At 39.7% G+C, this 27,174-nt stretch overlaps 2 protein-coding genes and 1 non-coding gene across 3 annotated transcripts; 2 read left to right on the top strand and 1 right to left on the bottom strand.

The window, feature by feature from the left end:
* The first annotated feature begins 10,553 nt into the window (after positions 1–10,553).
* LOC135707544 (uncharacterized Golgi apparatus membrane protein-like protein CG5021) lies at positions 10,554–11,529 on the top strand. Its single transcript, XM_065229386.1, has 4 exons — positions 10,554–10,652; positions 10,724–10,800; positions 10,866–11,232; positions 11,300–11,529. Exons 1-4 carry the CDS (start codon positions 10,638–10,640, stop codon positions 11,489–11,491), a joined length of 651 nt encoding a protein of 216 aa, XP_065085458.1. The 5' UTR covers positions 10,554–10,637; the 3' UTR covers positions 11,492–11,529.
* Positions 11,530–11,708: 179 nt separating this feature from the next.
* TRNAI-UAU (transfer RNA isoleucine (anticodon UAU)) lies at positions 11,709–11,805 on the bottom strand. Its single transcript has 2 exons — positions 11,768–11,805; positions 11,709–11,744 (listed from the first exon to the last, which is right to left on the bottom strand). It is a non-coding gene; the product is annotated as a tRNA-Ile (tRNA).
* Positions 11,806–23,448: 11,643 nt separating this feature from the next.
* On the top strand, positions 23,449–25,195 carry Tango14 (transport and golgi organization 14). The gene is made up of 2 exons (XM_065229387.1): positions 23,449–24,026; positions 24,182–25,195. Exons 1-2 carry the CDS (start codon positions 23,657–23,659, stop codon positions 24,661–24,663), a joined length of 852 nt encoding a protein of 283 aa, XP_065085459.1. The 5' UTR covers positions 23,449–23,656; the 3' UTR covers positions 24,664–25,195.
* The last annotated feature ends 1,979 nt before the right edge of the window (positions 25,196–27,174 follow it).

The following is a 27,174-nucleotide window of genomic DNA, read 5'->3' on the forward strand; positions in this document are numbered from 1 at the left end:
TCGCTCCACAGTTCCACAACCACAGCCTCCCAAAATTTGAACTCATTTAGTAAGAAACTGACATAGCACAAACCATTTGATACGAAAATTACTAAGAAAAAATCTTTTTTTTTTGACGTACACTACGTCTTACGGGAAGGTACTGGGGGTAAATCGAAAATCAAAATTGCGACCGTCACGAAAAGGTGTAAGGTTTTGAACGCTTATAACTTTGTCATTTCTAGATGAAATTAAAATCCAAATACACCAATCGATAGGAAATAACTCTCCACGGAGCGTTCGAGTTTTGCACCTTGAACCTTGCGCGTCGTTCCCGTCGAGATCACTGGCTGCTGGCAGCGGCGTCGCCTCGATGTCGCAAGCGTTCCGAAGTGGATCAACCTCCATGTCTGAATGATAACGATCCCGCATTCTACAAATCCCTATTACTTTTTCGAAAGTTTTTTTTTTTTTTTTATTTCTTTATTTAAGAGATTTTTAGCCTTAGGCTAGTTCATCTCTAGGAGACTTTTTCGAAAGGACATATCAGCTTTTGTAAACAACGCATTTTATCGTTGGTTTGGCGTAATTGATAGCTCGCCAACGCATACTAATACCAACAATCAATACGAAACTAACGATTTTAAATTGGCTCACCACTTTAGTAGCCTATTGGTCCCAAGCAAACGATTAACGTACCCTATTCTAGTTGAAATTCTATTACTACACTATGTTTGTTTTGATTCGCTATGAAAGTTTGACAGATAACATCAGGGGTGTGTGGATTCATGCAGAACATGCAGGGGTGAGTGAAATAGCTTGGGACTGCTTGGGACCGTTGTTCTGGTACTGAGTGAGCCAAAAATAATAATGATTTTCTTCGGGACCCAGTGGTCTTAGAGTTACCTCTATGCTAATACCATAGAGGTAACTCTAAGACCACTGGGTCCCGAAGAAAATCATTATTATTTTTGGCTCACTCAGTACCAGAACAACGGTCCCAAGCAGTCCCAAGCTATTTCACTCACCCCTGCATGTTCTGCATAAATCCACACACCCTTATGTTATCTGTCAAACTTTCATAGCGAATCAAAACAAACATAGTGTAGTAATAGAATTTCAACTAGAATAGGGTACGTTAATTGTTTGCTTGGGACCAATAGGCTACTAAAGTGGTGAGCCAATTTAAAATCGTTAGTTTCGTATTGATTGTTGCTAATACCACTATAGCAGGTAGGGAAAAATTTCTTACGCGAAATCGACGATCAAATCTCGATGAACATTTCAAATGGTCCTATCTGCTTTGATCGATTCTCTTCATCGACTTTCTCTTTTCATAACCACTGCTATGCAAACAGATTTCGCGCTGATTCTACCACATAGTTTGATAAAGGAGGTTCTTATCTAGCGTCCAAAACGTCAAATACAACAAGGAAAGGTTTTGCAGCTGAGTTATTGACGAAAGAGAAAGTCGATGAAGAGAATCGATCAAAGCAGATAGGACCATTTGAAATGTTCATCGAGAAATGCGTTGTTTACAAAAGCTGATACGTCTCTTCGAACAAATCATCGAGAAATACTTCTTGACCTGTGTCCCAATTGCCGAGTTAAATTCAAATCGTGGTTAAACGTGACATTTTGAAAGTTATTTGCAATGTTCGACAATTCCGGAAATTGATCGGTTTTCAAACATAGCTCAGCCACGATTGCCATCCTTGCTCGGTTATGGCGGCCTGTTTGTATGAATAAATGTATCCTTCACTGTGCTTTTTGACGCTAACTGGAGGGCGTATATTGTTTTATTTTCTTCTGTTCCTGGGAGAGAGAAAGGGAGGGATCAAAATACAAACCTCCAGATGGCACAGTGAAGAATACATGTATTCATACAAAACAGGCCGCCATTACCGAGCATGGAAAGCTGGATTGGTCCCAAGCAAATCGATTAACGTACCCCATTCCAGTCGAAATTCATTCTAGTACTACCCTGTTTGTTTTGATTCGCTATGAAAGTTTGACAAACAAAATTAGGGGTTCGTGGATTTTCCTATGTTTCAAGGGGTAATGAATTAGCTTGGGACCGAAGATAGTACCAGAGCTGAGCCAAAAAGTTGAGCACGTTTCTTCGGAACCTTCTGGTCTTAGAGTTACTTCTATGCTATTATGGTGATTATGCAAGGGGTAGGTCACTCCGCACACCAATTTTAGGCCATCTTTTTTGTCAGTGTGCCGCAAGTATGCTGATTGAGCATATCATTGCATTGAGCGGTCATAGAGCAAGCTGCGATTGTTTGTAAAATACCCATCCCGGCAACCCGGTACTTCTGACACCTTGAATGTTATAGCCTGAAATCGCAAGGATAAATCGGATTGAGGATAACGCGGGAAGTGGCGGGTGTGCGAAATTTCGGTGTTTTGTGATCCATGGAGTAATAAAAGTACTGAAACCTAGCCTTTCGGCCGGAAAGAGTTGGAACCGGTGGGGAGTATTGTTGAAGACCGACTATAGAGGATAATTAATAGACTTCTTTAGTTTGTTTTGTGTGAGTTGCAGCATTATTTGAATTAAGGGTACTAATGAGGTCTGATTAACTGCCTCTTCCTCTTGAGTCCACTCTAGAACCTACATTTCGTATGTAGATCTATAAGTGAACTGCTGCCCCCATTTTATTTACAACAATCTAATGCCTTTGAGATTGTGTCGAAGGTATGCTGAAAATGTGCCGATGGATGTGCCCAAGCTGTGTAGAATATAATTCCGGCACAATGTGCTGAGTGACTTACCCCTTGTGATTATGAGTAGTATGCAAGGGAACTCAAAAGCAAATCGGAAGGAATTCCAAAGAAAATCTTAAGGTTTGAATCTTCTTAAGATTGTCTTGAAATGCTTCTTGGAATTCCTTCCGGTTTTCTTTTGAGTTCCCTTGTATACTACTCATAATCACTCTGGTCATGGCTGACGATTGGGTTTTTTAATTTTAAAAAATGTATCGTTGTTTATACATCATCTGAAAGAGCTTCGTTTTCTGAGCACAGCGATATTTTTTTCGAACCTTACTTACATCTCGATTTTCAAATCAAGATTAAAGCAAAATAATAACTTCACTGTTTGACACTAAACTAACAAACTGACAGCTCGCTCCCATACAAAGTGACACTGAGGGGCGCTAATAAGGTGATTTTTGCAAATGTAATCGTACTTATTTAAAATGGTTCCAGTGTACCAAAATTGATGAAATTTTGGGTTTGGGTTCCATTGTTAATGCAGATTACGAATATGCATTCACCTCCATACCCTTAAAGAACCCAATTCTCATTTTCAATGCGATATTTACAGAGATACTTCAGTCACTATCATCGGATAAGAAAAGGATGATAGAGAATTACTTCAAAATCTCATCGATTGTTTCGTCAAGACAGAACGTGACAGTGTTGTTAACATCGCTATTACTAGCTCATTTACTGATATTATTGTTGCTTGTACCGCGGAAACCTTAATATATTTACTCTGCCGATTGATAAGAGGACCTGTTTTCTCATTGTCACATGATGGCCATGATATTTACCAGCTCTGACTCTGGTACTATCTTCTCATTAATGTTCAATTAATGTGAATTAACCATGCGGTAAACTTTATGATGAAATTGATTACTTTTTTTAATATGTTTGCATGTGAAAAATCAAAAACGGTAATTTTGTTAGTTTCTTTATAAGAGTGACTTTCAGCCACTGGCTGGTTCGTTACTTAAAGGTAAAAAAATACCTGAGTTTATTCAAAACATCAAACTTTTAATATTTATTCGCAAAAAAAAATGTTTTATTATATTCATTTTCATTACATTTTCCGAACTGTACGCCAGCTTTTATAACAGGAAAAACGTATTGATTTTTATTCATCAATTTTACCATAAAATTTTGTCGGCCGGTGTTGTTCTCGCACTCCGACGACTTTGACGCACACTTCCATAAGCAGATGGGGAGCAGCTCGCAGAGAAAGAGCAAAACGTTAGTGATTTTTCAAGAGTAGTTCAGTGCAGGAGAGAGAGAGAGCGAAAGAGCAACAGAGCTCTCGTCAAACTCGAATGGTGTTGACCGACCACACACATTGGGCAAAACGGAAGATTAAAAAAAAATCCAGCTGAAGATTACACCTAGCTTTGCCTGATCAATTCACCAACAACACAGCGTATGAAATCCGAATATTATTGATGAAACGCTGAACTTTTTCCTTCACTATGACTTTGCAATCGCAATCCTTCGTTCTGTTTCACCACACAGCAACACAGCACTCGTACGCACACAGCTCTAGAATGAAACTTTACCCACTGTGCAGAACGTAAATCGAACTTCTTCTGTTGTAGGATTTACGAAATTTGCACCATTCCACGCATTAATCCATCGGAAATTACATCAACGATGACGTCTTCTGCCAAAGGACGATCCCCAAAGTCACGAAAGGTGTATTCACTTTTTCTTGAATCACTCGCCCGGAGCACTGCTGTAACAGCATCTCCGTTCGTTCCTATTTTCTTCACACTCTGCTGCTAATTCACCGTCCCGATTCCCAACCGAAACACAGATTTCACACCACCATCATCAATCTATATGCGACTGAGGCTGCAGAAGGGAGTCTTCCTCCTACACCATATGAATTGGACACAACAAAGAGATCAGTGTCTGTCGCGAAAATATCCGCTGTCTTCGTTCGTCGAACACTCTCGACCACCCTACTCGATTTCTGACGACGTTTGACTGCTGTTCGTTCGTTGCTGCAATCCTAACTACGACGTTCTCGCGGCGACCGTCCTCATCCGATAAAGAAAAGTATCCACCACTTAAAATATTAGCAGCCGTCCATTATGGGTATAGCAAAATTTTGTCATCATCGTTTTCTTCTCGCGCACAGGCATAAAAAGCGCAGAGTAGTAGTAGCAGGTATTTTTTTTATATGGATGGATCGTATACACACACTCCTCATGCAAAGTTACCTACTGTACTCCGACACGATTGACACTCTTTTTCTGACTGACCGTCAGCAGACGGACGATTCTCTCCCGCCGTGATCGTTCCTATCCTGTCCTGTAAACAAGAAGCAGGAATGTAGCTATTTCATTTTGGGGAGCAACATCTGATGGTATCTCTCTTATTCATACACATTCGCAGGTACTGTGTTGTCCTCTTCGCGCGACAACAACATCACTCAAGGAGGTAAACATGCAAGGCCCAATGAATTTGTGGTCTCCTTTGTTCATCCGCTGTTCAAATGTATGACGGATTTGACGTCATACTACGTGAACCATTCAAACAGCTGAAGAACAAAAGAGATGGCAAATTATCTGGGCACCATCTGTTTACATTCATTGGCATCAGCTGACAGTTGATCGATGGCAATGAGTGCAAAACAGGGGAGCCCCAGTGAATCTGTCATCTCTTTCGTTCCTCCTCTGTTTATTTATTCAACTCACGCTTATTCTGGTCAACTCAAAATTGAGGCGACTCAGCTCAGCGGCAAAGGGCTACTCAAAATTGGGTAGCCTTCTTAGAGCAACCGTACACACTTAGAAATTATCACCGACTTCGGTAATTTTTACTAAAATCTGAACAGCTGAACTGTTCGATAAAATTTACCCGCATAAACAATAACCATAAGAGGCGCCTAACCACCAATTCGGGATATCATCCCAATTTTATGTGGTATGGTCGCACCATCTAAGATATCGTCAGTATATGGTACACGTTTATTAGGGTATGCAATTCAATTCAGTTGCTTTTCAGCTACTTTGAAACTAAATCTCAACTAAAATGACAAGATTTGATTATTTAAACAAAGTTGAACATGTTTTGAAATTATTTTCATGTTTAATAGCCTTTGAAATGAAGGTCAAAGTTTTACCGAACGTTCAGCTGTTCTGATTTCGGTAAAATTTACCGAACACGAAAACAAAATCTTAGTGTGTAACGGTCGTTGTCATTGGCGCGACTATTTTAACAGCCCACAGCGCTCTCATTTTAGTTTAGTCACTCTTCTCCACACCGGTCACTGCTATCGCGGTTATCAATTTACTCGCCGTAGTCCGTACCGGTAGTGAGCATTTTGACATTTCTACGAATAGCAACCTTTCTCTCGCGCTGCTAAATTTGGTAACGCGCTTCTCACCGAGAAGCCGACTGCTATTTTAGTTACTCGTATGGCAACCCCCGATACGGTAGCTGCGCTATGATGAGGGCTGCTAAAATGAGTTTAGCAGCGTACCGTTAAGGCTCAAACGCAATGACAGCGGAAGCGGAACGGTAGCGGTAGCGGAAAAAAGCCTACTTGTCGGATTGAAAACTAGTTAGAATCAAATCGACTTCGGTTAGGCATCTTGATGTCATTTGTGACAACTGTCAAACTTTTCGTTTCCGTTCCGCTTCCGTTCACATTGCGTTTGGGCCTTTGCGGTTGCTCTTATAGGCCATTCTATGCACGCGAGTATTGATGGTCCGAATCCGAAAGTAAGGATAACAATAACAAATCAACATTTTAGGTGGGAGCGAAAGTGAGGATAAAACCAAAGATGAATACTAAGATGAAACTGTCGGAAGAAAAACTTTCTATTTTAGTGTCCTCTTTAACGGACCCTTTCATCAAATGAATACCCCCCGTATTCAAGGTAATTTTGTGGTTTTGCCTCGGGTTTTGCTGCCCCCTCGACAGAGATGAAATTTTGCGCTCATTTTTATCAAAACAAACAAACCAAAATCAGAGGTGTTTAATTTTTTAATTACTCGATTAACAACTAATCGATTTTTTTTGGTCGCTGTGCTGCCATATTTCCATCAATGAGAGTGCAGCACATGTTTGAAACGATCGGTGATGATCCTCTGGAGAAGTTAATGCTTATATCGGCATGATATAGCCGATTACAAATATTTTACTTTTCGGTTCGTTAACCGATTAATCGATAATTCGAATGAAAATCGGCCATCACTAGATGAATGTGAAACGTCATTTCAAATATATGGACCGTACATAAATAATGATACAATTTGAAAGGGACCGGGACTCATCACAAATTACGTCCACACGGTAACTAAAATAAACACGAGTGTTCACCGGTTGATAAAACGCTGTCCAGACTGGAGAGTTATAACAACAATCAATACGAAACTAACGATTTTAAATTGGCTCACCACTTTAGTAGCCTATTGGTCCCAAGCAAACGATTAACGTACCCTATTCTAGTTGAAATTCTATTACTACACTATGTTTGTTTTGATTAGCTATGAAAGTTTAACAGATAACATCAGGGGTGTGTGGATTCATGCAGAAAATGCAGGGGTGAGTGAAATAGCTTGGGACTGCTTGGGACCGTTGTTCTGGTACTGAGTGAGCCAAAAATAATAATGATTTTCTTCGGGACCCAGTGGTCTTAGAGTTACCTCTATGTTATAACTCTGTAGTCTGAACGAACTATAACAAACTTCGCACTTGAAAATGGGATTACTCAAGTGTGCGTATTATAAACGTCAGAAAGCTCAATGTTATTGACTCACTTGTGAGAAAACGACGATCTCACGTACACACAAAAAATAATCGTTAATAAAATTTAGAAAAACCATTGGTAGAATTAAAAGTTTGCGTTGGTTCTTTTTGGTAGAAAGTCTTTAGAATTTAAAATAAAATTTCGCCTACTATCAATTCAAAAGTTAACCACTCCCTACTTTTAAAAGTTCAAACTTTCAAAACGAATTGTACTTCTGTCAAAACAAAAGCACGGCAGTGTTGGAATAAAAAGTGGATTATTTTAAATTCAAAGCAAATTTTTATCATGAAAGTGTGGTCTAATTGAAACGATCTTTTTCACTTTGAATTGAACAATTAAAATATTTTCATTTTAAATACCAGCATTGTCAGTATGACATGTAGAGTTTTTTTTATTATTCTATATTATATATATTATTTTTATTATGATATCAAATCATGGCTCGTGATGAACTGATGAACTCAGACAGTATGTATTAACGGTTTTGGATCGTTAGATATCATGGCTTTGGCACACTGTAAGCATTGCTTTTATCTCTGCCAGTAGTCTCCAGGCCAGCTCCCTGGTTTCCTTGAAGATTGATAATCTTTGTAACCTGTGAACATGTTGAAGGGTCTATAATTCAAAATCATTGAGAAAATAGATTACATCTACAGTAAATATGATGCACATTTAAACTGTCCGAGGAACAGTTAAATCTGGGAAACGAATCCGGCAAAGGCCTCGGGCTTCGCATTTATTTTGGCAGTAATTGATTGCTAAAGTTCAATCGGTGCGGCACTCGATCGTGGTATCTTGGGATAATATGAACGGTTCCAGGCCAACTTTGGCCAGCAGATGGTGCAAACCAAGAAACGTTCATTTTGGGTCGTTTTGAGGTAATACTGTAAACAGCGAAAGCATTTATAAAGGTTATTTAAAAATTTAAAAAAAAAACACTAACTGGATCGTCGAGTAGGGCCTATTTGATTTGATCCAACATTTCAAAACCATTCACGGAAATCTAAAACCGGAAGCCAATTTTAGGGACGGGCAGAATCTATGTTTGGGAAGTGGATTGATATAACACTACTGCTGCTGCTTCTGTTTTGTTTTGCATGTTTTATCTTCAAATTTAGCGGCAAAATTTCAGTGCTGCCAAAAGTGTTGGTGTTTAGAGGTATTTTTGACAGTAAACCAATTTTCATTTCATTATCCGACATTTTCATTACGAGTCATAAGTGAACGAAAAACTTTCAAACCAAAAAAATAGTTTTCGTTTTGAAAATATTTGTTCTTGAAACAATGAAGTTTGAGGAATTTTCAATTTGAAAGTGAATTATTTTTATTACAACAATTTTTGTTCTTTGTGTGTAGAATGATTGAAATACACTCAGATCAGGGGGTAATGCCATAGAGGTAACTCGTAATGCCTTGTTCAAATTATAGAGTTATAACATGTTATAACGGTTGTCAAATAATTGCAACACAGAGACCACCATCAAGATAGCGCTATAACATGTTATAACCATAGAGGTAACTCTAAGACCAGAAGGTCCCGAAGAAACGAGCTCAACTTAGTATAAAAATGATTTCTTACAATGCACACCGAGGAGAATTTCCGTATACCATTTATGTATGAAACCACATATTTTTTTGCAATTAGATTTCAAATTGTTTGGGAACATAAAAATTATTTGGTTTCCCGCATATAAAATCAATGTTCTAAAATAAATGAATTTCATTTGCTTTGGCTAATAAAATTTATGTGTGAGGTTTATAACAATTATTTTCTCGGTTGAAAATAAATATTATGTGTCTTTTTCAAATGAAAGTCATGGTACACACAATAATGTTTACGTATCAAGTACATTAACTTTATATGTACAAAACATATTTACAAATATATATAATAAAATAATAAAGATACATGCATTTAAAGTGATTTTTTGTTACTTCATATGTGGTACATGGGTAATTCCATAGGGATTTTTCGCGTGGAGGCGTTTTCCGGTTGAGTCCTCCCGTGTCTGTCAAACGTGCCTCAGAGGGTCTAGCGTATACTTCGCCGCTGTGAGCCTCTACGTCTTCTTACTGCACGTTTTTCTCCTGCGCTTGCTCCTCCTGGACGTATACCTCGCCGTATCCCTACGGAAAAAATCACAAAATAATGTTATTTCAAACAAATAATTTCTATGGACCTTCTCACGTTTGCCTTGCACCAATCAGTTAGCAGTTAGCACCACTCAGCGCTCAAATATCAAAATTATGTGTGAAAACACATAAATAACATTCAACTATAAGATGCGAAACATAATTGTTATGGTAGCACACATATAAATAAAATATGTCATTCATATAACAGTTATGGGCTATCTTATAACAGATAAGGGGTTGATTATGAAATTTATGTTTACACATATAAAAATAATGTTTTGAATATTTTATAAAAAGTATGTATACTAACCAAATAAACTGTAAGTTTAGAATTTTATTAGTGAATAGGTACGGTTTATTCGAGAGAATGTATTTTTCGCTTCTTTATTTAATTTATGGTAAATATTATTGTTTTCAAATAAAAATAAAAATTGTCTCAGGAAGCTTTTTCAATTAGTTTATTTTTTATGAATATTATTTAAAAAAATACTTACAATTTCGATGCTGCCCAGCAGATCACAGGCGCAGTAGAAATCCGCCGGGACAAAGCTCTTCACCAGCACGAAACTCCTAAGGGAATCCAGATGTTCTTTTTCCTGTCATTTTAGTAAATACTGATCGAATTCCACTCCGTTATTCGAACTTAGTATAATTTTGACGAAAATTTTAATCGAACCAATGTATAAATTTTGAAAAACCATAATATGCATAAAATTTAATCTATAATCGTTTTGTAATATTTTTGAGTGTAGAAATGTCTCCATATCTCTGAGTAGAAGTGATTCTCTCTCTGAGTGATTCTCAGTGACCGTGCTCAATTTTTTGAATCGCGCAAGTTGGATGTTTGATGCAACACACCCTACCCTTTTTGTTTACTTCGTACGTCCATCTTCACGTCAAAACAAAAACGATAAAAAAAAACTTTGTGATGTGGATCCCTTTGGTACGTGATTAATTACAATCAATTTTAAAGTTTTCTACCGAAAACAGTAGTGCACGATGTCGTCCGCCACGGTGGGTATATACTTTCGACGTTGAATTGAATCAACATTGAATTGAAAACACATTTTATCGATTATCTGCAGGTACCGCTCCTGGACGACACCGTACCCTTTGGTGACGAAGAGGAACTCAACCCGAATGGTACGCCTAAGCAATTGAGGTATTTCCCTAGTGATAGTTTTGATTGAGTGTTTTTTGGACTAAATATTATGCTTTTCATTTCAGCCACCCGTATGTGACCTTCTTTCACATATTTTTCCGCGGAGCCGCTATCGCGACGTACCTTTTCTGGGGTCTGTTCAACGATTCGTTCATCAAGTGTTTCCTGCTGGTGGTGTTTTGGCTGTCGGCGGATTTCTATCTGGTGAAGAATCTGAGTGGCCGACTGCTGGTGGGGATGCGCTGGTGGAACTACGTAGACGACGATGGTCGATCTCATTGGGTGTTCGAATCAAAGAAGGGTGAAAGCGGTTACGAGTCCAGGGTGAATCCACACGAGGCACGGATCTTTTGGACAGCGTTGGTCGTCTGTCCTGTCTTGTGGGGACTGTTCTTCGTGGTGGCACTGTTCGGATTCAAGTTCAAGTGGATGGTAAGGGGACAGTTTGGTGGGTTTTTGGGCAGAATATGGTTTCTAATGTATGTATGGTTTCTTGCAGCTACTGGTCATGATTGCTCTCTCGTTGAATGGAGCCAATCTGTACGGTTATATCAAGTGTAACTTTGGAGCCAATGCTAACCTGCAGGCGACGACCGCCGATTTCGTTCGAAGCCAGGTCCTGAAGAACGCCGTCAGTTTGATTAGTCAACCGAGCACCAGCTCGGCGCAGAAAACTACCACTGTAGCTTAAAATTATCTAAATGTACTATGTCAGTAGTGTATGTGTAGTAAAAGTCGTTTGTCCATTCCAAAAGGAAAATCGTTTGTTTCTAATTTAATTGGATAATTTTGATTAACATTTTCATTTAATCTAAATTCGGAGCATATTTCCGAAGAGCCGTCCCTATTATACCGGGAACCCTACAATTGTTGTAGGTTGGCACCTCGCGTATTATCTAAAAAAAGATTGCTCCAGGTGAGGCTCGAACTCACAACCCCGGCATTGCTCATCTCACAGTTACTGCTCTATAAGTACCGTGCGCTAACCAATTGCGCCACTGGAGCTGATGTCTGCCAGCCCGTCAAAGCCCTTTAAAAATGCCTGACCCCTATTCGACCCCCCGGTGGAATGCAACACTGGAAGCAACTCGTAGCATAGCCATCCCTCGCCGCAGCAACTCCCAGCCGCCGTCGACGACGTCAAACCTCGTGTTTTGGAAACGCTACAACGCATTTTATTCCCTCACGGTGCTGCGGATGGAGCGAGAAGCAAGCAAGCAACCATCAAGGCAAGCAGGTACGCGATATGTTAATTTCTGGCGGGCTGCCATTTTTGTTTGCAACCATTTCCGAAATTTTCAATTGCCGTGTTCCCGTGGACATGGCGCGGCGGGGAGGGAGCGATTGAATTTGCACTGTTCGATTTTGGTTTTCTCTGAACACTTTTAATCCGTATTATATAACCGGATTATCGAAAAAGTAAAAACACCAAATCACCGAACGAGCTGAGGACAATCCAAAACACCAATTCGATGTTTTCGTGTGCGTCGGATTTTTATGTTTTCAAACAAACTCATTCACTGCTGCGCTGGCCTCCGGGCAAAACAATTTCGCCCAATGTTCTGCGGAAAAATTGGTAGAAACGCGGCGTTGAACTGCTTTCGGACGAACGGCAAAATAATGGCTGGTTGGTCGCGAGCGAGAAACACCACAATAAAATTAAATTGAAAAAAAAAACAACGAGAAAGGTAAAAAAGCGCTCTACCCACCACTCCTCGCGCTGCGAGCTTCGACGGTTCGGTTCTTGTGCTTGTTTGGATTTGGTCGTTCGTTTCAAGCTTCGATATGCTGTGTGCTTGTGTACCTTGGGGGGTGGCGGCGGAGGAACCAGCAAACAAACCGGCCTTGAATTTAATGGTAACTGGCATGCGTTTTCTTTCAGTTTATCCCCCACATATGTGTAGATCCCTTCCAAGCCGGAGCAATGTTTTTTATGCGATGGGGTTCAAAAGTTTCAGGTTGTTCCTATAAAAACTCGAAACTTGCTCCCAAACGGAATTGGTTTATCGAATATACTGTTTTAAATGGGAATTACGGCGGTTTGAGGTAGGATGCTGCAACAATTTTCTAACTATTAGAGCAAATAATTGTCACAAGTAATGAACTTGTTGTTTTAGAACCCCATAACTGCAATGGAGCTGCAGCATGTCTGCATTACCGACGATTCCGAAAATAGCAATGGGCACTGACGTTTAATCCGCTTTCGCTGTTGCCCAAACGAGGGGCATAAATACACTGACTGCTGGTATGGACCCAGTGAAAAAAATATCTCGCAAGATCAGTGCTCGTTCACGCATAAAAATTTATCGTTGAAACAAAAATATTTGAGGTAAATTTAAACGTGAACTCAGTTTGTTCTGGCCACAAAAATTAAACAAGGTTTATTCCAAACGTATTCCATGTTTGAAGTCATGTGATATTATTGTTTTAAATAAAAATAATGTTACGTTTATTTTAAAAATATTCGTGTTGAAAATAAACGTGAATATTTTTATTTTTATTTGACAACTATATGTGATCAAAAATAAATATGTTCATTTTAAACATGCTTTTCATATTTAAAATTAAAAAAAAAAACTAACCTTAGTTTCACGTACCCAGTCGCAAATAGTAGCCACACGACGTTAACAAAGTGATTATTTTATCCTTCACAGTCGCAATGGTATTTCTCTGTGGAAAACCAAATTTTTGTTTCACTATTAGTGAATTCGTTTACCTACTATCGGGGTTAACACCAGTTCCAACCCAGTGCGAAACCGAACTTTTTGTCAGTGTGAACCTCAACCTGAGCTAGGTTTTAAAAACAAACGAGCAAACTGACGTTTGCCAGAAAACAAGCAGACCCAATCTTGATACCCGGGGATATCCAGGTTGGAACTGAATAATAAACGAATTCGCTATACACAGCAAAAAAATGTAATATCGATCAATGTAATTCAAGCTGATGTATGAAATAATGATGTAAAAAGCAAAAAGCAGATACAATATTACATGATATTACATCGATGGATGTCATTTTGTTCGCAAAATCGATGTACATCGTACAACGTTATATCACACAACCGATGGAATGACCTGGTTGCAGCAGTTTGGATGTAATATTCAACATCTTTTTTTTCTGTGTATGTGTGGATGTCAAACAACAGACAAGAATGCCATATGAAAAGAGCTTATTTAAGATTTTAGAGGTGAAATGAAACAAATCCATACAAATTGACCCAGATTCATCTTCTTATATCAGGCATAACATTTGATAACGGCACAAAAGCATTTGTAAACAAAATTTCTAAGGCCCTTTACACGCGAACCAAAGTACGCTCATGCAAAACAACAACATCATCGGATAGGGGCAACCTTTCCGAATGGCAATAATAATTCTTTGGTTTCAATAGTTATTTTTTGCTCTTGAGTTTGATTATCCTTCACACAGGGGGTAAGTCACTCTGCGGGGGAGGTAGCTCATCGATTCTTCCGGTTCGCCTCCTAGCATCGTGCTATAAGGTACCAGGCGATAACCAGGGTAGTTGATCGATAGCTCGATGACGTCATTTCGTTGGCGTCTGCAATGGGAAATTCTCATAGCAGGCGTTGACGATGGGACGTTGTCGAGTTGTTGAATAGCAACTATCGTGGTAACTCACCGATTACCTGTCGATCTGCCAAATTTGGAAAGACGTCTGCATTGAATTGTCTCATATAATAATATTCCGCCCACTATATCACAAGAAATTGCGAGTAGCTGAGTGGAATGGAGATAAGTTAAGCATTGGGTACAGGACCAAGTCTCCTCTGGGTGGTGCCAGAAGATGAGCGCAATAGAATCATCAAGTTGCCATAAGGCACGGAATGAGGCTATTGCATGGCTGGGTAGTCAAAGTCTTCCATTCGTTAGTCATTTCAGGTGGATTAGAACAGGTTTAGGTTTAGGGTGGGCGTTGACCAGATTCGGATTTTTCAGATATAATCCTAAATAGGACCTAGATTATTTAATACACTAGTAACCTGAACTTCTGTCACAATGTTTCATTGTGACTAATCAACACTCAATGGGTAAAATATCAAATTTGCGGTAAATTTGAAAAAAGGTAACTTGGAGTGTAGAGCGCACTGCCCACTGGACGATTCTGAAGCCTGACCAATATATATAGATACATTCATACCATTGGCATTTTGTATTTGAGATAAGACAGAGACAGGATGCGGAGGGGGGAGCGTAACCCATGTTATGGCTTCCATTTATTAAATAGTTCAGATAGGCTGGAAATGATAGGTTCATGTTGAGAAAATGTACCATATGGTGCCCGTTCACTGATCAAAATTAAATTAGATTCAAATCGTCAGACCCTGCCCTGTAATAAGGGGATTGACGATGATTGGTCAAGTTTCATTTTGCATTTGCATATAATTGTAAGTTTAGGTTTGCTTTTGTAATTGTAAGATAGATAGTTTGGCTCAATTGAAACATTGAGTTGTATAAACTTGACGAATCATACCTCTAAAATAGTAGTAGTTACAGTGCCGCATTATCTAACAACCACTGCCAGCAACTAATTTCGTTGTTTATTAATTTATTTGATAAGGCTCAACCGAATTAACTTTACAGAGCCGAGGATTCTTGGTCACTATATAATACATCTTAAAACTATAGTCAAAAGGTACAACACAATAAACACTTTATCTTCCGCTATCCAAAAAGCCTCCTCCATCAGAACTGGAGCCGCTTCCAGTTTTTTCATTGTATGGCAAATTGTTGTACGCCAACGAGGGTCAGAGCGCGTCCATTGCAGCAATGGACGCAAAACGTGGTCAGCACTCACACAGTCATCACTAAACGGTTGCTTTCCAAAGTCGACGACGCATCGACCGAAAGAACTGCTGATGAAGAACAATGAGGAGGACCACACAATGGTTGCTGCCGAGAAAACAGACGATCGAGTAGCACACATCGAGAGTGGCCTGCTTTTGTCGACAGCCGAGTGAACACTCAGCAACTAATGTTGGAGGGGTCAGCACGAGGGTCAGCAGGGCTGATTACGGATCAAAACTAACATAACTCTGAAATGATCCCGAAACTAACGCTCATTCATTGCACTTTGAGTCATAAAGTAGTTTTATATATTTTCCTACTAATCTATCTACACACTTAATTTTTTTACCGAGCTCGGCTGTGCGGGTCTCGGTGGGGAGGGGGTTTCGCTGAGATCTCGGCGGGAGTGACATTTGATTGCTGAGTCTCGGATAATGCCTTTTCTAATAATCTGCCTACGTTTCTTTTATTTGTTATCTACTTCATCCCTTTTTTATTTGTCTGCTCTTCTTTCCTCTTATCTTCTTTTGTTTTGTTTGTTTACATATAACTAATACTAATACCTCCTTGTTTTCTCTCTAATTTGTCTACTATGTCCCACCATCACGATGAGAGATGAGCTACCGTACATGGTACACGCTCATATACACTCCCAAAATAGTATGCCGCAAGTAAGTATATCACAGAGGCAACTAAAGATCCAGAAACGCCGATAACGCTGAAGATAATGAGCTGTGGTGATTTATATGACTATATAGTATTATTTATTTATACTAACCTAAACACAACGTGGGGTGACCCAAATCCAAACGATCACTAACCAAAATAATAGTCTTATCTTTTTTCAGCAGCACTACACCAGCCAGCAAAGTTCAACAATCCATCGTTGCTTATGCCTTTGTTGTCGTTTGGAACCAGTTTTGCGAGGTAGGCGACGATTGTGCGTATTTCTCGCGTAACTTTTGAAAAGAGCCTATTTATAGCCTGAACAATACGTAAAGAGCTAATTGAAACATTGAACGTCGCGTGAAAGTGAAACTTAATGAAGGCCTAAGTACTTTTTCGTAGTTTTTAGTTTTCGGATTTGAGAGATCGTCGGTTACAGTGGCCTGCTTACTGAGCAGGAAAACGCGGTCCCAGGTCCTTACATATCAAAGAGATTTATGGTAAAATCGCTTGTGTATCGTGTATTTTGCGAAACTCGTTGTTGTCGTTGGTTCCAGTTTTGAATGGATACAAAAATTTGAGCAACGGTATTATGTGATATGAGGGGCTCGGTGGCCTTAGAGCAACCGTTTTTGCTTACTGAGCAGAACACCATGAGTCTAATCTCAGTCCCATCCACATTCAAGATTCGTCAATCGTTTTATTTGTTAATATGACTACATGGTAATAACAGCAACTCGGTGATTAAAAAGGTGCTCGTCTGCCTAGTGGCAAACGTTTTTGCTTACTGAGCAGAAGACCGTGGGTTTAGTCCCAAGCTCCTTCGCGTTATATGATCGTTAGGACATCAATTCAGCTTATCGTTTACCAAAACGAACCCTGCTGCAAACCCAACCCTCTTATCCAACATCCCAGTGATTCCTCGTGGAAGTGCAGAGGTGTTCTCGGCTTCCATCAAAGCGAGTGTCATGTCAACACAATCCTACCCATTCCTTTCTTGACCTGTGTTCGGGCGTGGCCGGCGCTGGTATTGCCTAATTTAAGATCACCAGTTTTTACACATTGAGGATGATTGCTAGTCCCAAGCATCGTCTATTGGTTCTCTGTGTAATTACAGCTGATCTGGCAATAACAGAGTAGCAACCGTGGGCGGTCAATCAAGCTCAAGCTCAAGCTCACAGGGGGTAAGTCACTCTGCCACCTTGTGCTAACACCCACAAAAACACACTTCGACACACTTCAAACACGCGTCCGTCTCATGAAAAGCTAATGTTTGCATGAATTCTGGCACCACTGCCATTAATTTTTACGTTTTTTGATCAATTGGCGCTGACGGCGGCTCTGTAGCTCTTTACTCCTATGAGAAAATCCATAAGCAAACGTCAGACTGTGCGTGAAACATGGCGGACTTTGTACTATCATTTCACTCCACCGAAAATTCCCATAAGAAACTGTCTAAATTTGCTGGAAGAGCAAATTTTTCGTTGTTTGTTTTCTTCCAAGGCTCAATCGCTTCAAATCAGGGCCCACGCAAACCAAGCCACTATTGGTTAGTTTGCGTGGGCGTATTCGGTTCGCACGAAAAGGGCTTAACAAGTTTTGTGTTCAAAAGTTGATAGGCCTGTGTCAAATGTTACGCAAGTATTATTCATGTGTTCATTTTTAGTAAATAGGGCCCCGCTGTTGTGTCACTTTTTGACGAGTGAGTGAACTCAAATCCATCCGTGCACTCGTCTATTGTGCAGATGAACTTGTTTCTAGAAAGCTACCTAATCAATTTGGAACGAATTCTCATCTCCACTCATCTCCATCTGCCCTATTCAGATAAACCTTCTGAAACTTGTGAGTTTGACAGAACCACCAGCACCAAATTGACGGAGTACACTGGCAATATACCGTGGACCCCCGCTAATCTGAACGACACCTTATTCATATTAACGGGGTTCATTTTTAATTTGAACTTCTAGTAACCCTATCAGCGTGTTTCTGGTTGCCTTATTTGCTGTTTTGTTGATTCTGCGTTCCGTTTTGCAATGTTCCATTTCGCTTTACTCCGTTCCATGTGCAAAATGACGTTTAGGCAGTTTTTAGTTTGCACGTCGTGCAGATAAGCGGGGTTCAAATTAAAAAGTGTTCAGATTAAAACCGGTCATATTACCAACAATCAATACGAAACTAACGAATTTAAATTGGCTCACTACTTTAGTAGCCTATTGGTCCCCAAGCAAACGATTAACGTACCCTATTCTAGTCGAAATTCTAGTACTACGCAATGTTTGTTTTGATTCGCTATGAAAGTTTGACAGATAAAATGAGGGGTTATTGGTTTTTCCTATGTTTCGAGGGGTGATTCGACAAGCTTGGGACCGAAGATAGTACCAGAGGTGAGCCAAAAAGTTGAGCACGTTTCTTTGGGACCTACTTGTCTTAAACGCTGTACAGACTGGAGAGTTATAACAACAATCAATACGAAACTAACGATTTTAAATTGGTTCACCACTTTAGTAGCCTATTGGTCCCAAGCAAACGATTAACGTACCCTATTCTAGTTGAAATTCTTTTACTACACTATGTTTGTTTTGATTCGCTATGAAAGTTTGACAGATAACATCAGGGGTGTGTGGATTCATGCAGAACATGCAGGGATGAGTGAAATAGCTTGGGACTGCTTGGGACCGTTGTTCTGGTACTGAGTGAGCCAAAAATAATAATGATTTTCTTCGGGACCCAGTGGTCTTAGAGTTACCTCTATGGTTATAACATGTTATAACGGTTGTCAAATTATTGCAACACAGAAACCACCATCAAGATAGCCCTATAACATGTTATAACTCTGTAGTCTGAACAAGGCATTAAACGCTGTACAGACTGGAGAGTTATAACATGTTATAACGGTTGTCAAATAATTGCAACACAGAAACCACCATCAAGATAGCGCTATAACATGTTATAACTCTGTAGTCTGAACGTACTATTAGAGTTACCTCTATGATATTACCGGGGGTCCACGGTACTGGAGTTGTCAAGTTGCCCCCGGGTTGAAATAAACATGCTTTTTAATTTAATTCAAACATACATATTTTTGTTGAAACCATGATTTTACTTTACTTTAAACTATTCATATTTTTATTTAATAAACATAGGGAAAATGTATGTAATGTCGGCCTAAGTGTCCCTAATTTGGGCCCATACATAAATTCAGCAATCGACTAAATTTTCAATAGCATCCAAAAATATCCATTAGTACCGTCTCACTGACGCGTTCATCTGGATACAATTGATAAATAGCAGATTTTTAGCGATGGATCCAATCTTAGATCCATAGGCCAATATTTGAGCCATTTCCCCTATATATTTTTGATTTAAATGAACTAAATTTGGTTCCGTGTGAGTGTCCGCAATGTCCAGTTCGGTAAAACCAGTGAAACTTTGTGATATTAGCGTCGTTTTGTCGTTTCTAACGCTGGTCCTCATACCGGCCTCTTTCTACGTTCGGTGTTGGAGGAGGGGTGGGGGCTGGAGTATCCGGAAGAGACTCAAAATCCATTTCGGTTTTCGTTTTTCTTTCGACGTCAGTTGTGGAGGAGGATGATACAGGGATCGGCATCAGAAACGACAGAGTGACGTCGGTACTGTGGGGTTCCTCCTGTTTTATCTTGAACTTTGTTAAGGGGGATTTCCGGTTCAATTGACCTAAACTTTGGATTTTTTTTTTTCCAGGGAACTGGTAAGAGTTAGATACCTGAGTTTTTTGGCAAATCTTTATTCATTCTTGCTCTACAACTGGGATTTTTTTCAGGTCCAAAAATCCAAAATGGCGGCTGCCCGGCGGGTACTTCCCAAAACTGCGAGCAGCCTAGAGGTCGCAAATCGTCACCTAGAAAGAAAATCGGCTCAGTTTCTTGAAGAGTTTAGTTCAGAGAATGGAATGAACTAGAATCTTTGAAAAGTCATTTACCTAGTTACCGCCATTTTGTCAAATTTTGAGATTTTTCAAAGATTCTAGTTCATTCCATTCTCTGAACTAAACTCTTCAAGAAACTGAGCCGATTTTCTTTCTAGGTGACGATTTGCGACCTCTAGGCTGCTCGCAGTTTTGGGAAGTACCCACCGGGCAGCCGCCATATTGGACGCCATATTGGATTTTTGGACTTGAAAAAATTCCCAGTTGTAAAGCAAGAATGAATAAAGATTTGACAAAAAACTCAGGTCTCTAACTCTTACCAGTTCCCTGGAAAAAAATCCAAAGTTTAGGTCAATTGAACCGGAAATCCCCCTTAAGACACTTACCTAGGTGGGTTTCCGGATCCATGACTTTGGTTTTGTTGCGGGCCGTTTTCAGTTGATCGGCAAAGCTGGGGCAATTTTTTCCGAATGTAAACAAGAAGGAAAAAAAGGCAGAGGACACGCTAAAAATCCTTTACCAAAATTCTATATTGTTTAAATAAACATGCTTTTGACTTTAATTCAAACATATACACACTTAAATTTTTTCGCCGAGATTCCAACAGCCGAGTAGTTCTGCAATTTATTTTGCTGAGATTCAGTAAAACAATCCAGCTTTCCATTCTCAGTAATGGCGGCCTGTTTGTATGAATAAATGTATCCTTCCCTGTGCTATCTGGAGGTTCGAATTTTGACCCCTCCTTTTCTCTCTCCCAGGAACAGAAGAAAATGAAACAAAATACGCCCTCCAGTTAGTGTCAAAAAGCACAGTGAAGGATACATTTATTCATACAAACAGGCCGCCATTACCGAGCATGGAAAGCTGGATTGCCGAGACTCAGCTAACCCTAATAAACGGGTACCATACACTAACAATTTCATAGATGGTACGACCATACCACATAAAGTTGAGATGATATCCCGAATTGGTGGTTAGGCTCCTCTAATGGTTATTGTTTATGCGGGAACAAATAACATTTTGCTGAGATATCAGCTAACAAACAGATATTTTGCAGAGATATCAGCAAAAGTAAATGCCAGGACCCAGAAGCACACATGAAATTTATGAGTCAAATAAATAGTGTGTGTGGTTACCAGGGGATAAGTCACTCTGCCACTTTGTGCTAACACCCACAGAAACACATTTTAAACACCCACAAACACCCATGATAAAAAAATGTTTTAATCAATTCTGACACCACTGTGAGCTCCACGGCAAATAATGTTTACATTCGGATTGTTATTTTGTTGTTTTGAAAAAAAAAATAATAGAAAAAACTGTCGTACCGTCCTGTTGGTAAAGAGAAACATTCTGGATCTGGAAAACCTCCAATCCCAAGAAGACGAAAACTACTTACCCGGTTAGAATCCACGAAAGCAGCAGCATCAGGAGGAACAGTTAGGGTAAATTATGGCTTCGGCACCCATTGACTGTTTTCGGCAACCGAAATTGAAACGTTAATTTCACTGTATTTTCCCATCAAAACTCTTCGCTGAATGTATTAAGCCGATTCCTTACCTTTTCAGCTTCAATCTGATTACATTTTTATTACTGTGCAATCCTGTTCCGCCATATTTTTCTTTAAATGAAATATACACACTACAAAATACGGCTGATTTCGAGTTGCCGATAATAGAACAGCTGGTTAACACTCAGTTCAAATGGAAAGGGTGCCGAAGAAAAAGAGACTGCCGACAATATATAAACTATAGTCACACTCACCTGAGAAGTTTGGAGCGTTGTAAAAACATGTTCAACCCGTTTTGATCAATTCTGGCGATTGGAATTGGTAGAACAGCAAGCAGCAGATAAATGTCAACAAACAAACCTGTCATATATGTGTGTGACGCTGAGAAATCGCTAATAGAAGTTCGGACGCTGCTTAGATTGACGAGAATACGTAAATTCCCCTACTTAAGAATATAAAGATGTCCTGCAAAAAAAAAGACATACCAGGAGACATACGGAACGGAACTGTTTCTAATTGTCAATTCTATTGAGGTTCTAACCAGCAGCAGCCTAAGCACGGTCCCACAAATTGATTGCAAATTTTGCCCTTAATATAGTTGAAACCTGGGACGTTGAAACTATTGCCACCGACCAGGGTTTGAGAAGAAAAAATCGAGGAAAAAATATAGCAATATAGTTTTACCTAGAGTCGGTGTATAATGAGTCACGCCAAGAGAAAAACAGTTGAACTCGCATCACGGTTTTCGAAAGATTCCCTTTCTTTTAACTTGGCAACAGAGGACTTCTGCATCAACTTCAAATGACTTCTAGCGAGGAAAAAAATTAACGGCTGTAGTAAATCATTATATCAGTGATTTTGTCGAATTATCTTAAAGAAAAATAGTAGAAATTGTCATTACTGATCATTACAAAACGTATCGCATGACAAATGTAATGCTCACTGCGTGTATATGATCATTTCTTCGTTTATATTTAATATTTAATTGCAATACCTTTCGTGGACCTTTCATAGCATCGTAATGCTTGTTTACTTAGGTAGCCGGTTTGACAGTTCAATAGGTAGACTTGGCTTCACTCTTGGCGTGACTCATTATACACCGACTCTAAGCTAATCAAAAAAACATAGTGTAGTCTACACGCTATTTCAAACTACCCAAATTTGGGTAGAATCCACCCAGATCGGTCAAAACTGAACCTACCCAAAAATGGGTAAACTGTGTTGGGAGTGACAAGTTGACAAATGAACAACGTCGATCGGATTCATGTCAATGTTGTTAATTTGTCACTTTTCTCTCCCAACACAGTTTACCCATTTTTGGGTAGGTTCAGTTTTTACTGATCTGAGTGGATTGTACCCAAATTTGGGTAGTTTTGAAATAGCGTGTAGCATTTCGACTAGAATGGGATATGTTAATCGATTTTTTTGGGAGCAATAGGATAGTCAAGTAGTGAGCCAATTTAAAATCGTTAGTTTCTATCGGTTGCCCTAATAAAAAATTACCATAAACGAACGATAACCCAAATAATAGAACTATTCCACAAATGGTTTGGATGATACCCCGAACACGTCGTTGATCAAAATAACCATAACAATTTTATTACGATAGCCTTAGCCCCGTTAGGTCTTAGTTTAATTTTTTTCTGAGTGTACTATTAATGTGTATGTTTTAATTTTAAGTGTTTTGGCAACTCTGCTCATATATTTTTTTTAATCTGTCTCGGTCTCTGATTTTGACAGCAATTGCACCTTGTCAGCAGCGGTGACGTTTTCGTAAACGAAAGGGCAGAAAAAGTCCATTTTCAACCAAAATCGTCGTCGGAGGAAACTCGATGCAAAATCTGTCCTTACCAAAGTGATTGCAAGTAAAACTCTTCCAACTATGGATTGCTTTTGACCCAAAGTACCAATACAAAGCCGGAGTTCGATTTAACAGTCCTACGGTGCCAGCGCAAAACAAACATCCATCATGTCGACAAAAGTGCAACCCAGCAGCAATCAACCGGCGAGACTTGTTCTATCGTTGGTACATCTGCTCTACAGCATCCTTCAACAGTTGCTTCTGCTGTGCAGCTGGATTCGATGGAAGCTCAGCACCTATCAGCGGAAGATTTTCCTAAATGAACCACAGAATTCGACTCCAGTAGGATGTCGGAACTCCACTCAACTGCGCTGCGAGAATGATGCAATTGAGTACCACGTACGGGGATTGGAAAAGATACCTTCGCATCTGGTTGTGATACTGGGTCCGGAGGAACCGGAATACAAACAGTTGGCCAAGTTCATCTTCTGGTCCATGGCGGCCGGTGTTGGACACGTAAGCTTCTACGATCATCGAGGTAAGAAGGGGGCGATAGTTTGTTATTTTTGTGTTGCTCTCTTATCGCATCTTTTCCCATTCTTCACTATCACGTGTCACTGTGTTCAATTGAAGTGGCCTAAATAGAACTTGTGATTAATTATTGTAATTTATAGCTTGAAATTTGATTTTTAGGAACATTGAAGCAAAACCACCATGAAATGTTAAACTACGTTAGCCAGCAGCCTCGGGGCGAAAGCGAGCAGATAGTATGGACAACCCAGTTGAAAACGGCCAGTGGTTTGCTGCCCCCGCGGAATGGCTACCGACGACGGGTAGTGGTTAGTTTCTTCTCTCCGGACGATGGTAAACGCCAGCTGGCCGCGACCGCAAGGACAATCAGCAATCAAATTCGGACCGGTTCCGTATCCTCCCCATCGGCCATCACCGTCGAACTGGTCGAACAAAGACTGCAGAATCAGTTCCATCACATCCCGGATCCAGAGTTGGCCGTCTATTTTGGCTCGATTTGCTCCACCTATGGGATGCTTCCGTGGCAGATTCGGCTGACGGAATTCCTACCGCTGGAAGCGTCTAGTGTGGGAGATGTGAAAGTTAGTCATTTCCTTAGCTGTTTGTACAGATTTGCCAAATGCGAGCAGCGGTTCGGAAAGTGATGGAACGTGCGTTCCATGTACGCTTATTGTTCTTTACGGTACTCACTTATGTTTGACCTTCATTGGTTACCGAAAGTAGAAGGGTTGTGTTGTGTGTAAATATTTCATCCGGTTCACAACTGTTTAGAGGCGAAAAGATCTTGGATTTAAGTCGGTTTGTTTCCCAACTGACCGAAACATAGAGCGACTGAACGAGGGTCTGGGTAATCCGCTAGTGATATATAATTCGATGAAGACACTCAATGTAGGTTAAATTTACCATTACGACATTTCCGAATGCATGTATAAGTCAGGAACGAGGGTTCGCCATACACGGCCGATGGGACCAACTCAGAGAGACAGAGTCATTTTATTCGGATAAACGAGATATTTCTAAAAACGCAGGTCACTCAGTAACATACGTTTTTAGAAAATTCTCTTTAATCTGAGTAAAAGTGCCTCTCTTTCTGAGTTGATCTCACCGGTCGTGTATAATTTAGCATGATGGAAAAGCCATCGAATTGCAGTTACAAAGACGTCATGTTCATGTAATAATTGTATAGCTAATAAAGTTAATGTCATGAATTCGTAGAATCTACAAAAATCTTGTCTTCTCATTATCGGGTGATTTTCAGCTTGAATCGATATAAAATACATACCTATAGGCTATTTACCACCCGTTGGTCACTTTTGACACCTTGCCGAAGATATGGAAGGGCTTAATCTAATGCTGTTAGGCCTATTCTGCGCGGCGTGTGAGGTGAGGTGACAAGCTCTCACTTGTGAAGTGACAATTGTCACCTCGGGTGAGGTGACTCTCCGTGCAAATCAAATGGAGAGTCAACTCACCCGAGGTGACAATTGTCACTTCACCTCACACGCCGCGCAGAATAGCCCTGTGTATGTCTTCATGGGAGACTAACTAGTGAAAGCACCGACAAACCGACATGACACTTCATTCTAACTTATGGCCGAAAATCGTAAATGGCCGATTTATATGTGCAGTGATCCGAACTGTCAAAACCATAGGAGTTTTTGATCTAGATAAAAATAATTTGTCCAGAATAGATCAGATACGAACCAATTCATAACTTTTGCATGCGGGTTCATGGCTTATCTAAATATATGTCAGTAGTGTGCTTTGGTCAGAAATTTTATTGTTTTTGCTATGGTCATTAATGCCGGTTTGTCGGTGGTGAAAGTATCACACATTCTGCTTTTTTATTTATTTGACACGACGTAGTACGTTTATATAAAGGTGTATACGGGCGGGATTTGCCGCAATTGACCACTTTGTCAAGCAGTTTTGACGAGACTTTCTACCAGCGATTTCACAAAACTGAACCAACTAATTTCTATTTTTTTATGAAACGCACAAATGTTGGCGACTTTTCTCTCAAAATCTCAAAATAATGAAAAAAAAAAAATCTCAAAATAATGATTTATTTCAAAGCTTGAGTGGTAGAAAACGTCATTTTAACTGCTCGAATGAAGTGGATAATTCACTCTTATATAGACGAAACTAGAAACAATATAAAACACTTTCCTTTCTATTCTGCGAGTCACGTGACTCTCTTTCATCGGTGAGGTGACTCTCCATTTGATTTGCATGGAGAGTCACCTTACACGTGGTGACAATTCTCACCTCACCGGTCACGTAACTCGCAGAATAAGGGAGTTTATATCAAATAATTTGGGGAAACGTGAACAAAATGTGTACTATTAAATTGCGCGACATAGGGTAAATGACGGCTTTGGCAATACCTTAACCTATTATTGTCAGGGGGTAAACAACGTCCTTGAGAGCTCAATTTTGTCATGTGGATACATTGTGTTTCAGAGCATCTATTGGCCAAATGTGAGTGCTCTAGTACTTTGTTTACCCCTTGACGCACACTAATCAAGCATTTAGTTGTTCGGTATTTTTTTGTACTGGGCTTGCACGGTAAAACGAAAGATTTGCTGAAAATTCAGTTTAAATCTGGTGAATAACCGACGTTCTGTAAAACACAAACTGAACTTCGGTATCGTTTGAGGCAAAATACTGTACACAGAATATATATTTACTGAGAAAGTCGTTAATTCCCAAATTTTTGAGATTTCACGAAAAGTCAGTAAAAATAATTACTGTGCACAAAGAAGTCTTATTTTTTTACCGACTGATCAGAAAAATAGCCACCTTGTTTTACTGACCACGAATTGTAAAACTCTAACCTGTCAATTTTATTCCCGCCGCCATTTAGCTTTAGTAAAATCCGGCAGCAAGTGTTTTATCGCGCAGTTTTGTGGAAATTTGCAAGAAAACATGAACGACAGAAAGACGGAATCGTTGAATGTATTCAAGTACGTATAGTGCATAATTTGGCTATGGCTTGTGACCAATTATTTTCGATTCTATTAGATGGATGACCCAATACCAACATTAAACCATGAAACTCCTACACATTACGTCCGTGGAAAATTTTCTGAAGGCAATACCGATGGAATTATCTTCTGGAAGAACGTCACTATTTCTTTGAATAGGAATTTGTC

Source organism: Ochlerotatus camptorhynchus, unplaced genomic scaffold, assembly GCF_037179485.1.
Source record: "Ochlerotatus camptorhynchus isolate MF236.1 unplaced genomic scaffold, CSIRO-AGI_Acam_v1.1 ptg000313l, whole genome shotgun sequence".
Taxonomy (NCBI): domain Eukaryota; kingdom Metazoa; phylum Arthropoda; class Insecta; order Diptera; family Culicidae; genus Ochlerotatus; species Ochlerotatus camptorhynchus.